Below are 13,911 nucleotides of genomic sequence, written 5' to 3'. Positions count from 1 at the left end.
AAGAAAGTTGAATCGGTTCATCTGGATACAAAGTTTCTTGACGGATACATTTTATCACTCGACTTCAGACCCCTTCAGTCCAGTCTAAACTGACTGCAGATTGTATCCACTTGTATCCGGATGAACTGGTTCAGCCATCTTTGATTTTCTTACCTGGATTATTGAGCATGCACCTACACACACACACACACACACACACACACGCACTCGCACGCGCACGCACGCACAGCAGTTTTTTTTCCTTTTTTTGTAATGAGACCAGACTTAAAAAAATCATTTTAAACTATTTTCTCAAATGGAAAATGCGAGTATTCTCATATACGGCAATACATATATATCTTTCATAATGCTCTGAAGACTCTGTACTACGTACACACCGAGGCTCACACACCGTAGTACACATTTAGCCCCAAGTTATGACCCACTTGTCTGGAATGTGAAATGTCAGCTGTGGCATAGAGACTTTATTGGACAGAGAGATAAACCCTTTGGCAATACCACTCTGTGTGTGTCTGTGTGTGTGTGTGTGTGTGTGAGCAGGGGGGGGAGGGGAAAAGGGAATCTCGTATATAAAGAGAGAGCCTTTGGGGCTCCTTGTCCAACGCTGGCCTGGTTTCTCCATGTACCCTCCAGTAGTTAAAGCACCATGGCTTTCACTCCCCATTCATTCTCCTCAGTCCACAGTCACAATGTAAGTACACGCACACACATACAGATGTATGCATGCGCACAAAGGCAGACAAAAAAAACCTTGTCTGACACAGTTAATTCTGTGACGCTGTGATATCGTGATATAAAAAATGGACGTCATGTGCTCACTGGCTGCCACGAGTGCTTTCTATCCAGGCTTCCCTATGGAGGAGGAAAGGCAGTAGTGCGGTCGTTTCCTCCGGCCATGGTGACAGCATGCTAGGCCCGCTGCGTTTACAATGCTAATGCACTGGAGGACGCAATCTCACACTTGAGTAACCTTGGGTCTGACTCCGGGCCAGAATAGCGGGGCACGTCATTTTCTATACATTAACGCCGCGTCCACGCGACCCCTCGTCGTCTCTCCGGCCCGTCGAATCTCTCCGGTTCTGTCGGACGATAGGGAGCCACGAGCCGGAGATCGGTAGACGCCGCTATAAGAACGGCCGTCAAAAGCTGACAAATGGATGTTGTTGTTTTTTCTCTTTTCGCCTCCACCGCGTCTCGACCCAACAAGTCTAGCTAGCCCTCGTCACCAACAGAAGGTCTGGTGGCTCTTCTGACTATGCCAGCTATGCTAACCTGCAGTCGCACCGGGCCGGCATGTGAAGAATCTGTCTGTCCAGAGCTGTGACGGGATGGCATGTCAGGTGTCTCTGGTATGTCAGGTGTCTCTGGTATGTCAGGTGTCTCTGGTATGTCAGGTGTCTCTGGTATGTCAGGTGTTTGCTGTGTTTTGAATGATGTGCGAGGACGCGACACCAATACACACACCTTTAGCTGAGGCCAGTCCTGCTGCTTTCACCTCCGTTATGTAAAGCTGCTGTGTTCCTGTATGATCCACCACCGCCACGGAAAACCCTACAGGGAGAGAGAGAGAGGGAGAGAGAGAGAGGAGAGAGAGAGAGAGAGAGAGAGAGAGAGAGAGAGAGAGAGAGAGAGAGAGAGAGAGAGAGAGAGAGGGAGGGAGGGAGAGAGATCGATAGATAGATAGATAGAGAGAGAGAGGGAGAGGGAGGGATGAATGGATGGAGAGGGAGAGGGAGGGAAGGGTAGATAGATAGATAGAGAGAGAGAGAGAGAGAGAGAGAGAGAGAGAGAGAGAGAGAGAGAGAGAGAGAGAGAGAGAGGGGGGGGGAGAGATCGATAGAGAGAGAGAGAGAGAGAGAGAGAGAGAGAGAGAGAGAGAGAGAGAGAGAGAGAGAGAGAGAGAGAGAGAGAGAGAGAGAGAGAGAGAGAGAGAGAGGGAGGGAGGGAGGGAGGGAGGGAGGGAGGGAGAGAGAGAGATCGATAGATAGAGAGAGAGAGAGAGGGAGAGGGAGGGATGGATGGATGGAGAGAGAGAGAGGGATGATTGATAGATAGATAGATAGATAGATAGAGAGAGAGAGAGAGAGAGAGAGAGAGAGAGAGAGAGAGAGAGAGAGAGAGAGAGAGAGAGAGAGAGAGAGAGAGAGAGAGAGAGAGAGAGAGGAGGGAGGGAGGGAGGGAGGGAGGGAGGGAGAGAGAGAGAGGGATGATAGATAGATAGATAGATAGATAGATAGATAGATAGATAGTAGATAGATAGATAGATAGAGAGAGAGAGATAGAGAGAGAGAGAGAGAGAGAGGCTCGAGCTCGCTCGCTGGCTCGCGCTCGCGCGTCGCGCGTGCTCGCTAGATAGATATAGATAGATAGATAGATAGATAGATAGATAGAAGATGATAGATAGATAGATAGATAGATAGATAGATAGATAGATAGATAGATAGATAGATAGATAGATAGATAGATAGAGAGAGATCGATAGAAAGAGAGAGGGAGGGAGGGAGGGAGGGATAGATAGATATAGATGGATAGATGGAGGGAGGGATACATGGATGATGGATATATATATAAAGAGAGAGAGAGAGAATCTCCAGTCATTTTATGTAAAAACAACATGATTTGTTCCACGTACTGGTTACAGATGACTACGTGACCTGATTAATTGCGGACAAATGGCGCCAATTAATATGAAATACAGCCACCACTGGGCCGTGCCGCTATTGTCATTAATTAAGCCTGGCTGAGTAAAGTCCGTCACTAAATCAATTTGATACACTCACTACATCATACAGTGGCGGGGAGTAAGTGGCCGGGTCAAACAGAGCGCGTGTCAGAGATAGAGCCGTACCATATCCCACAGCGCTGCACTCGGCTTTGTCGAAGCGGATCACCTTGGTCCTTTTGGGGCAAATCTCCATCTCGTTGTAGAGCTGCAATCACACAACAAGAGGTGCACTCGGCTGAGACATGTCCGGCGAGCAATGGTGTCCTCTCGGCGGTCAAGGTCATCCCGGCCCTCTTAACGAAGGACGGGCACATTCATATATTATTCAGGCTCTTTAACAGGGCAACTGACTGTGGAGGCTGTAGGAAATATTCATATATCGTCAATAATACTATTATTAATAATAATATTATTATCAAAATATTAATATAATATCATTAATATGATCAATATTATTAACAATATTAGTATTAATATTAATAATAATATTATTATCAAAATATTAATATAATATTATTAACATGATCAATATTATTAACAATATTAGTATTAATATTAATAATAATATTATTATCAAAATATTAATATAATATCATTAATATGATCAATATTATTAACAATATTAGTATTATTATTATTAATAATAATATTATCAAAATATTAATATAATATAATTAACATGATCAATATTATTAACAATATTAGTATTAATATTAATGTTATTATCAAGATATTCATATGATATTGTCATTAATAATATTAATATTATTATTGATAATATCCATCCATCCATTATCCGAACCGCTTATCCTGCTCTCAGGGTGGCGGGGATGCTGGAGCCTATCCCAGCAGTCATTGGGGCGGCAGGCGAGGAGACACCCTGGACAGACCACCACACACACACACCTAGGGACAATTTAGCAATGCCGAGTCAGCTGACCTACACGTCTTTGGACTGTGTCAGCTGACCTACACGTCTTTGGACTGTGGGAGGAAACCGGGTCAACGGGAGGAAACCCACACAGAACACGCAAACGCCATACAGAGGATGACCCGGGACGACCCCCAAGGTTGGACTACCCCAGGGCTCGAACCCAGGACCTTGTTGCCGAGAGACGACCGCGCTAATGCCGCCGTGCTAATATCATTATTGATAATATCAATATTATTAAGGCTGTCAGAAATATTCATATATTATTAAGAGTACTCATATATTATTCAGGCTGTGTAACGGGGCGGTTGACTGTGGAGGCTGTAAGGCCAGCACGCAGTCAGGTCTGCAGAGGCTGTGGGGCCTCGCTGAAGACGCTGACCTGACTTCACGGTCGCAGCTGTGTGTATGAAGTAAGAGACAGGCGCAGGAGGCCCGAAGCTCAGCTGCCTCTGTGGGGAAACTAAGAATGTAATGTTCTGAACCGGGGATAAAGGCCAGCGAATTGAGTCACTGATCGAAGAGGAGAGATGGAAAGAAAGCCGAGCAAGAGAGAAAGAGAGGGGGAGACAAGGGAAGTGATGAATAAGTGTTTGGGGGAAAAGGGGGGCTGGTTATCCAGTGACAGTACAGAGATCCAGCTCAGTGTGTCGCCTGCAAAACACCGCCGCCAAGAGACGGGGGTTTCAGGTTCACGGCGGCTGAATCGTGCAGACACGAATCCTGTTTTCAATGGCGCGAGGGTTTATATGAATAATAAGAAGCGGAAACAAAACATGCACACACACGCACACACACACACACACACACACACACACGGCAGAATCAGCATAAAATCCAATTCCGCACCCAACAAAAAAGTGTAGTGGCACAAATCGTGCACACGGAATACTACTTTGCATAATTTATGTCATACGCCGCCGTGCTCATTTTGCAGCCTGGAATTTCATATGCATTGCAAATCATGTCCATAGCGAGTTCATGAGAACATGCAGAGGCATGCATTCATATCGGCCAGCATTTCAATTATAAATAAAATGCTTCAAACAGGGGAAAAAAAAGGGGTCACGATCCCAAGACCTTTAATGCTCCTCTGACTCTGGTTCACAGCACAAGCGAGGCAGCTGGGAGGCTCGAACACACTCCTTGCAAAACTTCGTCTCTGTGCTTACACCCTTAATCATTTGATGTGTGTGTATTAGACACTAGCAGAGGTGCCGGCGTTGCCCGGGAAAGTGAGGGCACCAAAACAACCGACACGATCCGTTTACGATATCATCGATGATGAAATATAGGATAATTTATGATATGATACAAGGGATGAACGAATGTCGACTAAACGAATCTTATTAACGAAAATTATCAAATGTCATAATTTTCAATCCATTCATCAAGTGTGTATTAATCGCTCCGTGCTCCAGCGCTCTCGGGGTAAACTATGTTACGTGCCTTCAGGCGAGGCGTTGACAGTGTTGGGTGTAGTGCCTCCCTTGACCACTGGAAGGATCTGCCGAAAGTCTCCACAAAAGCATCGTTGGAACGCCTCTTTCGCAATTAAATCCGATTTTGTACTTGTGGTTTTTGAAATATTTTTCAAGCTGTGGCAATCCTTGGAAAGCGCTGATTCTAACGATGCCTTTCTTTTTGTTCTACGGTGAATGTTTCTGGAGTTTTAAGCGAACATACAAACATACACTCTTGTTTTATATATTACAGCAGAATGAATTGTGATGTTGTGCAGTACTGCAGACTGTGTGGGACTGCACGTGTACTCACCAGATCTGAGATTTCCTCCTCAGGTTTGGGAACATACAGCAGCGCCGGCCCTCCACACACACTGTCAGCCGGAGGTAGTGGTGGGACGGGTCCAGTTTATGAGCCTGCGGGGAGAAGGAGAGCAGCAGGATGAAGACACATATTCTTTTGCAATACACAGCTGCTAATTCAGGAAATAACAATGCGGGGGGGGGTTTCTGATAAACTTTAATTGTTCCAGCGATAACGAGCGAGAATGGTTACGACTTAACAGATTTGCTTTGCTGTTGGAATGACATGGAAATCCATGTGTTTGTACTTTCATGTGATTTCATTTTGGATTTCAACTTTCTAACGATACAATTCACTAGACTATATGGGTAAAAAAGGCAGAATGTACACATGTATTCAGTCATGCATGGCCAGTTACATATGTGCATCATACTCAGAGAGATTAGGCGCTCCAGTTGCTTCTCACATGCTTAACACACACACAAACAAACACATGCATGCACACACACACACTAGCACCACTAGCACACATCCAAAAGGGCACACACACACATACAAGGAACACTTCATACAAGTGTGTCACTAGTCTCTTGGATGTAGACATACTATGATAAACTATAAGGAGTTATTCAGTATGCACTAGTGTATCTGAAATGCTGGTATAAATGGTGGTATATATTGGTATGAATGCTGGTATATATTGGTATAGATGCTGGCATACATTGGTATAGAAGCTGTATATATTGGTATAGATGCTGGTATATATTGATATAGATGCTGGTATATATTGGTATAGATGATTGTATATATTGGTATAGTTGCTGTATATATTGCTATAGATGCTGGTATATATTGGTATATAAGCTGGTATATATTGGTATAGATGCTGGTATGTATTGGTATAGATGCTGGTATATAGTGCTATAGATGCTGGTATATATTGGTATAGATGATGGTATATATTGGTATATAAGCTGGTATATATTGGTATAGATGATGGTATATATTGGTATATAAGCTGGTATATATTGGTATAGATGCTGGTATATATTGGTATATATGGTGGTATATATTGCTATAGATGCTGGTATATATTGCTATAGGTGATGGTATATATTGGTATAGAAGCTGGTATATATTGGTATAGATGCTGGTATATATTGGTATAGATGATTGTATATATTAGTATATAAGCTGGTATATATTGGTATAGATGCTGGTATATATTGGTATAGAAGCTGGTATATATTGGTATAGATGCTGGTATATATTGGTATAGATGATTGTATACATTGATATAGAAGCTGGTATATATTGGTATAGATGCTGGTATATATTGGTATAGATGCTGGTATATATTGGTATAGATGATTGTATATATTGGTATAGATGATTGTATATATTGGTATAGTTGTTGGTATATATTGCTATAGATGCTGGTATATATTGGTATATAAGCTGGTATATATTGTATAGATGCTGGTATGTATTGGTATAGATGCTGGTATATATTGCTATAGATGCTGGTATATATTGGTATAGATGCTGGTATATATTGGTATATATGGTGGTATATATTGCTATAGATGCTGGGTATATATTGGTATAGATGATGGTATATATTGGTATATAAGCTGGTATATATTGGTATAGATGCTGGTATATATTGCTATAGGTGATGGTATATATTGGTATATAAGCTGGTATTATTTGTATAAATGCTGGTATATATTGGTATATAAGCTGGTATATATTGGTATATATGGTGGTATATATTGGTATATATGGTGGTATATATTGGTATAAATGCTGGTATGTATTGGTATAGATGCTGGTATATATTGGTATAGATGATGGTATACATTGCTATAGATGATGGATATATTGGTATATAAGCTGGTATATATTGGTATAGATGCTGGTCTATATTGCTTATAGATGCTGATATATATTGGTATAGATGATGGTATATATTGGTATATAAGCTGGTATATATTGGTATATAAGCTGGTATGTATTGGTATAGATGCTGGTATTATTGGTATAAATGCTGGTATGTATTGTATAGATGCTGGTATATATTGCTATAGATGCTGGTATATATTGCTATAGATGATGGTATATATTGGTATATAAGCTGGTATATAATAGTATAGATGATGGTATACATTGCTATAGATGCTGGTATATATTGCTATAGATGCTGGTATATATTAGTATATAAGCTGGTATATATTGGTATATAAGCTGGTATATATTGGTATATAAGCTGGTATATATTGCTATAGATGCTGGTATATATTGGTATATAAGCTGGTATATATTGGTATAGATGCTGGTCTATATTGCTATAGATGCTGGATATATATTGGTATAGATGATGGTATATATTGGTATATAAGCTGGTATATATTGTATATAAGCTGGTATGTATTGGTATAGATGCTGGTATATTATTGGTATAAATGCTGGTATGTATTGGTATAGATGCTGGTATATATTGCTATAGATGCTGGTATATATTGCTATAGATGATGGTATATATTGGTATATAAGCTGGTATATAATAGTATAGATGATGGTATACATTGCTATAGATGCTGGTATATATTGCTATAGATGCTGGTATATATTGGTATATAAGCTGGTATATATTGGTATATAAAGCTGGTATATATTGGTATATAAGCTGGTATATATTGCTATAGATGCTGGTATATATTGGTATATAAGCTGGTATATATTGGTATAGATGCTGGTATATATTGGTATATAAGCTGGTATATATTGGTATAGATGCTGGTATATATTGGTATAGATGCTGGTATATATTGTATATAAGCTGGTATATATTGGTATATAAGCTGGTATATATTGCTATAGATGCTGGTATATATTGGTATAGAAGCTGATATATATTGGTATAGATGCTGGTATATATTGGTATATAAGCTGGTATATATTGGTATAGATGCTGGTATATATTGGTATATAAGCTGGTATATATTGGTATAGATGCTGGTATATATTGGTATAGATGATGGTATACATTGCTATAGATGCTGGTATATATTGGTATAGATGATGGTATATATTGCTATAGATGCTGGTATATATTGCTATAGATGATGGTATATATATTGAAGTATGAGTAAGAGAGATGAAGAAGAGATGGGAAAGGAGACCAAGTAAAGAAAGGGATGGTGAAATATCCATTCATCCATTATCTATACCGGCTAATCCAGTACAGGGTTTTGTGTGTGTGTGTGTGTGTGTGTGTGTGTGTGTGTGTGTGTATGTGTGTGTTGGGGGGGAGGGGGGGTCCCTCCATCACAGATCACAGTGATCTGTCATCCAAACACACATTCACTCACACACCATATGGACAATTTAGAAATTCCAGCTCACCTGACACCCGTGTTTTTGCCAAATGCAAATAAGGGGGGAGAACATGCAAACCTCACATAGATGACTGGACTCAAACCCAGGACCCCCCCTCCCCCCGGCTGTGAGGCGACGGCGCTCGCCACAAAACCACTGCGCAATCATGGCAAACAATGCGCATTCATATAATGACTGCAAGAAGGACAACTACGCCCTACCGTCCCGCCTAAACGAGGTATTATCCATTAAGGGGCGGTTCTGGTGTAGTCATCAACCGCACACTTGTGTTGTGCGTGATATATTCATCCCTTGCGTTTTTAACATGTTTGGCTGCCCCCGGCTGTCAGCAGACTACTGAATGTGTAACTGCCGCTGGCGTCTTTACACTTGCCGAGGCCCTAATTCAGCCTTATCATGTGTGGAATTTAACGATCCGAGCTGCTCCTCTGGACTGAGGTGTGAACGAGGGAGATGTGTCCGACCGGCCCGTCGAGGTGGATGTTCTGCATGCTCTCAGGTCCGACTGTCACCACCACTTACGGTGTGTAGGGTAGCACGTCTGACTGTGTGTGTGTGTGTGTGAGAGAGAGAGAGGGGGGGGGGGGGGTGGGGGAGAGAGGAGAGAGACAGTAAGAGGGAGAGAGAGAGATAGCGGGAAGGAGAGAGGAAGAGAGAGAGGGCATGAGGGAGCGAGAGAGAGAGAGAGAGGGCAGGAGAGAGAGAGAGAGAGAGCGAGAGAGAGAGAGAGAGAGAGAGGAGAGAGAGAGAGAGAGAGAGAGAGAGAGAGAGAGAGAGAGAGAGGAGAGAGAGAGAGAGAGAGAGAGAGCGAGAGAGAGAGAGAGAGAGAGAGAGAGAGAGAGAGAGAGAGAGAGAGAGAGAGAGAGAGAGAGAGAGAGAAAGAAAGAAAGAGAGACAGAGGAGAGAGGTAGAGGAGCGAGCAAGCGAGAGGGCGGGGGGAGAAAGAGAAAGAAAGAAAGCGAGGGGGGAGGTAGGAGGGAGAGAGGGGGAGGGAGATAGAGAGGGAGAGGGAGGGAGAGGGAGGGAGATGGAGGGAGGGGGAGAGAGAGAGGGAGGGAGGGGGGGAGAGAGTAAGAAAGAATGAGAGAGGGAGAGAGAGGGAGGGAGAGATAGAGAGAGAGACAAAGAGAGGGAGGGAGGGAGAGAGAGAGAGAGGGAGGGAGATGGAGGGAGGGAGAGAGAGGGAGGGAGATGGAGGGAGAGATAGAGAGAGAGACAGAGAGAGGGAGGGAGGGAGAGAGAGAGACAGAGAGAGGGAGGGAGGGAGATGGAGGGAGGGGGAGAGAGAGGGAGGGAGAGATAGAGAGAGAGACAGAGAGAGGGATGAGCGGGAGAGATAGAGAGAGAGACAGAGGAGAGGGAGGGAGGGAGAGAGAGAGAGAGAGAGAGAGAGAGAGAGAGAGAGAGAGAGAGAGAGAGAGAGAGAGAGAGAGAGAGAGAGAGAGAGAGAGAGAGAGAGAGATGGAGGGAGGGGGAGAGAGAGGGAGGGGAGAGATAGAGAGAGAGAGACAGAGAGAGGGAGGGCGGGAGAGAGAGAGAGAGAGGGAGGGAGATGGAGGGAGGGGGAGAGAGAGGGAGGGAGAGATAGAGAGAGAGACAGAGAGAGGGAGGGCGGGAGAGAGAGAGGGGGAGGGAGATAGAGAGGGAGAGAGAGGGGGGGGGTGGGAGATAGAGAGGGAGATGGCGGGAGGGAGGAGAGAGAGAGGGAGGGAGATGGAGGGAGGGGGGAGAGAGATTGAGAGAGAGACAGAGAGAGGGAGGGAGAGAGGGGGGAGGGAGATAGAGAGGGAGAGAGAGGGGGAGAGAGAGGGGAGAGAGAGAGAGAAGGAGGGAGATGGAGGGAGGGGGGAGAGAGATAGAGAGAGAGAGACAGAGAGAGGGAGAGAGGGAGAGAGGGAGGGAGGGAGAGAGGGAGAGAGAGAGAGGGCTCTGTCCCTACATGATGGAACAGGTTGACAGTTTCACAGTGACGACAGAACAAACACTGTATTTACTGTGCAACACATGATGCAACTTTAACGCCCCACATCAGAACTGATACTTCCAGCAGTAACAAAGTAACCACTGGCAGGCAACATGTCACATGTGTGTGTGTGTGGGGGGGGGGGGCGGGGCACCTTGCAGACGGTGCTCAGGACCTCCAGGGTGGTCTCCGCAGGCTGCACGATGGCCAGCACGGGCTGGTCGTTGGCAGACACACCCAGGAGGGGGCCAGGTAGTCGGGAACCCAGATGTCACTGTCCACGCTGTGCCGGGGGAGGCTTTTCACCGAGCCCTCCCTCTCCCTCTGAAAACACACACACACACACACACACACACACACACAGACACACACACACACACACACACACACACACACACACACACACACACACACACACACACACGGGAGTCATGTAGCGTGAAACAACATGCAAACAATTACATGTCCATTTATTGGCTTGCCTGCATGATGGGAGGATACCAATTAAACCCCTGTGTGTGGGGGGGGGAGGGGCGGGGGAGGGGGAGGGGGGGCACATTGACAACAGTAATTTTCCATGAGCCTCTCTTCTTATTTTTGCATTTAAAATAATTTAAAAAAACCTGCTCCCCCCCCCCCCACCCGACGCATCGATACCTTATTTTTCTCTACGGGCACAGCAGGTTGGTTAGAAGGACAGACACTGACGAGGGCCGCGGATCTGATTACACACTCACACTCGTTTGTGTGGGTGAGGGTCTCTTGTTACAAGTGGCCTGTGATGGGACTGTGTGTGTGTGTGTGTGGGTAAGTGTGGGTAAGTGTGGGTAAGCGTGCAAGTGTGTATCTGTTTGTGTTTCATGCCTCCTCGTGTGTGTGCGCATTGTCTGAGTGTGCGTACTTGTGGGTATGTATCTGATGTGCGAGCCGTGATCGGTGACCTTTAAGCTCATCAGTCTGACCTCTGACAATCTGGCGGCTGTGTCCGTCTCTCCTCCCCTCCTCCTCTCCTCCTCCTCTCGCTCTGATTTCAGCCCAAACTGTCTGTCACCGAGAGCTTATCTGCTCCTATCAGGTGACGGCATCTAGGCACCCCCTTTTTCTTTTTCCCCTACCTTCCCTTCCCTCCCCCCCCCCATTCGCACAGTCCCTCACCCTCTGTTACCCCATCCCTCCATCAATTTATCACCCCCCTCCCCCTCCCCCCCCGCCCTCCTTCTTTCATTTATGCCACACAATCTGCTGAGAGTCAACAATCTGCCATGGTGGTCCCTGTTTAAATGAACTTAGACTTGGCTGGTGTGTGTGTGTGTGTGTGTGTGTGTGTGTGTGTGTGTGTGTGTGTGTGTGTGTGTGTGTGTGTGTGTGTGTGTGTGTGTGTGTGTGTGGAGTAAGACAGTCCAACTGAGAGAAAGGAAAACTGAGAAAACCTGCACACATATCTACACATGTACCAACTACCACGCATGCTCTACACAGCATGCATGTGTACACACACACACACACACACACACACACACACACACGCTCGCGCACACACACACACGCACGCATTCTTACAGACAGCTAGCAGACTGGGGGCCCCACAAACAGTACCTCCCCCCAACTCCCTGAACTCCCCAGCCCTCCTCAGCACCATCTGGTGCCCCTCCTGGCCCATGCGCGGTGCCTCTGCTGGGGGTGGAGGAAGCCTGGACAGCGTGGTAAAAGTAAACCCCTCTTTATCTCAGTCTACCCCGCCCCCCTTTCTCCTCTTCCTCCCTGAGATTCTCCAAAACAAACACAAGATTACAAAGCTGGGGAAAGTCAGTTTCGGGGGGTGGGGGTGGGGGTCTGTTGGACCTGGCTGATAAACTGCGTGACGGGATCATTGAGAAATCTGCTCACTTTTTGCCGCTTGAGCAGGATTTCCCCCGCCCCCCCTTCGGATACTAAGCAGCACTTCAGCCCCCTGGCCTGCCCTCCGGTCCAAACGCTTTGCTTCCTTCGCATTTCTGCCCCCGTACCCCGACAGCCGAAGCTTTGTGTGTGGGTGGAGGGAAATCAATCCCCTATAATGCTGCCGGGGCCTTGCCCGGTCAGAAAGCTTCAGAATCTGCTTCCATTTGCAGAGATCTTGACAGCAGGTTGCCCCTCATTCTGCCCCCGCCCCCCTCTCTCTCTCTCTCTCTCCCCTCTGCCACCCCCGTAGCTGGGGTTCATCAGACGTGGAGCTATTATACGCCTGTCCTTGAGACTGTGTCATGGGACACCGGACACTTCTGCCCATACCTGCATACCCCTGCCTCACGGACAGCTCACATAATTCACTCTATCGGTCCAAAATCTAACCCCCCCTCCTCGCACGTTGCGATGCCGTAGACAAGGTCTGCCCGTATCGGGTCTTCCAAAGGTCAGGTGTCGTGCAGGATGAAATCCTGCGTTTCATATCGTCCCTATTATGAATGCTTGTCAGGGTGATAGACACCACTGGAGCATGGGTGCCTTGCAATCGCCAGATATTTTGGCGCCGAATTTATGCAAGATTAGTCGCATCCTCAGACAGCTAATGTTCAGAGCAGATCAGATCAAATTTGTCTCGCTGAGATTAAAAGGCAATCATGTAAAGTCAGAGCGGCCGGAGGCAAGAGAAAAGAAAGAAGAAAAAAATCTCAGAATCAGAATCGGGTTTGTTGGCCATGTAGGTTTGCACACACGTGGAATTTGACTCCGGTTTTGTGGCTCTCGCCATGTACTTAACATAGAATAGCAACACTACAACACAACAACCTTCAGATATAGACACAAGGACCGGCTATATGCATGTGAAGTATGGCAATAAAGTACAATGGTGCAGAGAATATATCAGAGATGCTGAAATAGATGTTAGCAGGTTACTAACATACATGCCTGAGGTAGATGGACATGACAGAGCGTACCAGTATACATACAATGTACAGTGCAGTATACACAAAATGGTTGGGTTTACTTGACAATGTTAAGCGTTCATTTGAATGGCAGCCCGCGGAAAGAAACTGTTTTTACATCTGGTTGTTTTGGGGTACGGTGCTCTGTAGCGCCCACCAGAGGGGAGGAGTTGGTACAGGTTGTGGCCAAGGTGTGATGGGTCTGCAGTGATGATGC

At 45.5% G+C, this 13,911-nt stretch overlaps 1 protein-coding gene across 1 annotated transcript in view; it reads right to left on the bottom strand.

Annotated features, from left to right (window-relative positions):
• Positions 1 to 13,911, bottom strand: part of tiam1a (TIAM Rac1 associated GEF 1a) — a 90,086-nt gene that overhangs the window by 35,512 nt on the left and 40,663 nt on the right. The window contains 6 exon segments of the mRNA XM_056284335.1: positions 1,465 to 1,551; positions 2,849 to 2,930; positions 5,433 to 5,473; positions 5,476 to 5,536; positions 10,943 to 11,013; positions 11,016 to 11,112. Coding sequence (XP_056140310.1) covers positions 1,465 to 1,551; positions 2,849 to 2,930; positions 5,433 to 5,473; positions 5,476 to 5,536; positions 10,943 to 11,013; positions 11,016 to 11,112 — 439 coding nt within the window.

This window comes from Lampris incognitus, chromosome 8 (genome assembly GCF_029633865.1).
Source record: "Lampris incognitus isolate fLamInc1 chromosome 8, fLamInc1.hap2, whole genome shotgun sequence".
NCBI lineage: Eukaryota > Metazoa > Chordata > Actinopteri > Lampriformes > Lampridae > Lampris > Lampris incognitus.
Note: the sequence above shows the minus strand (reverse complement) of the source record. Positions and strands in the feature narration are given on the sequence as shown.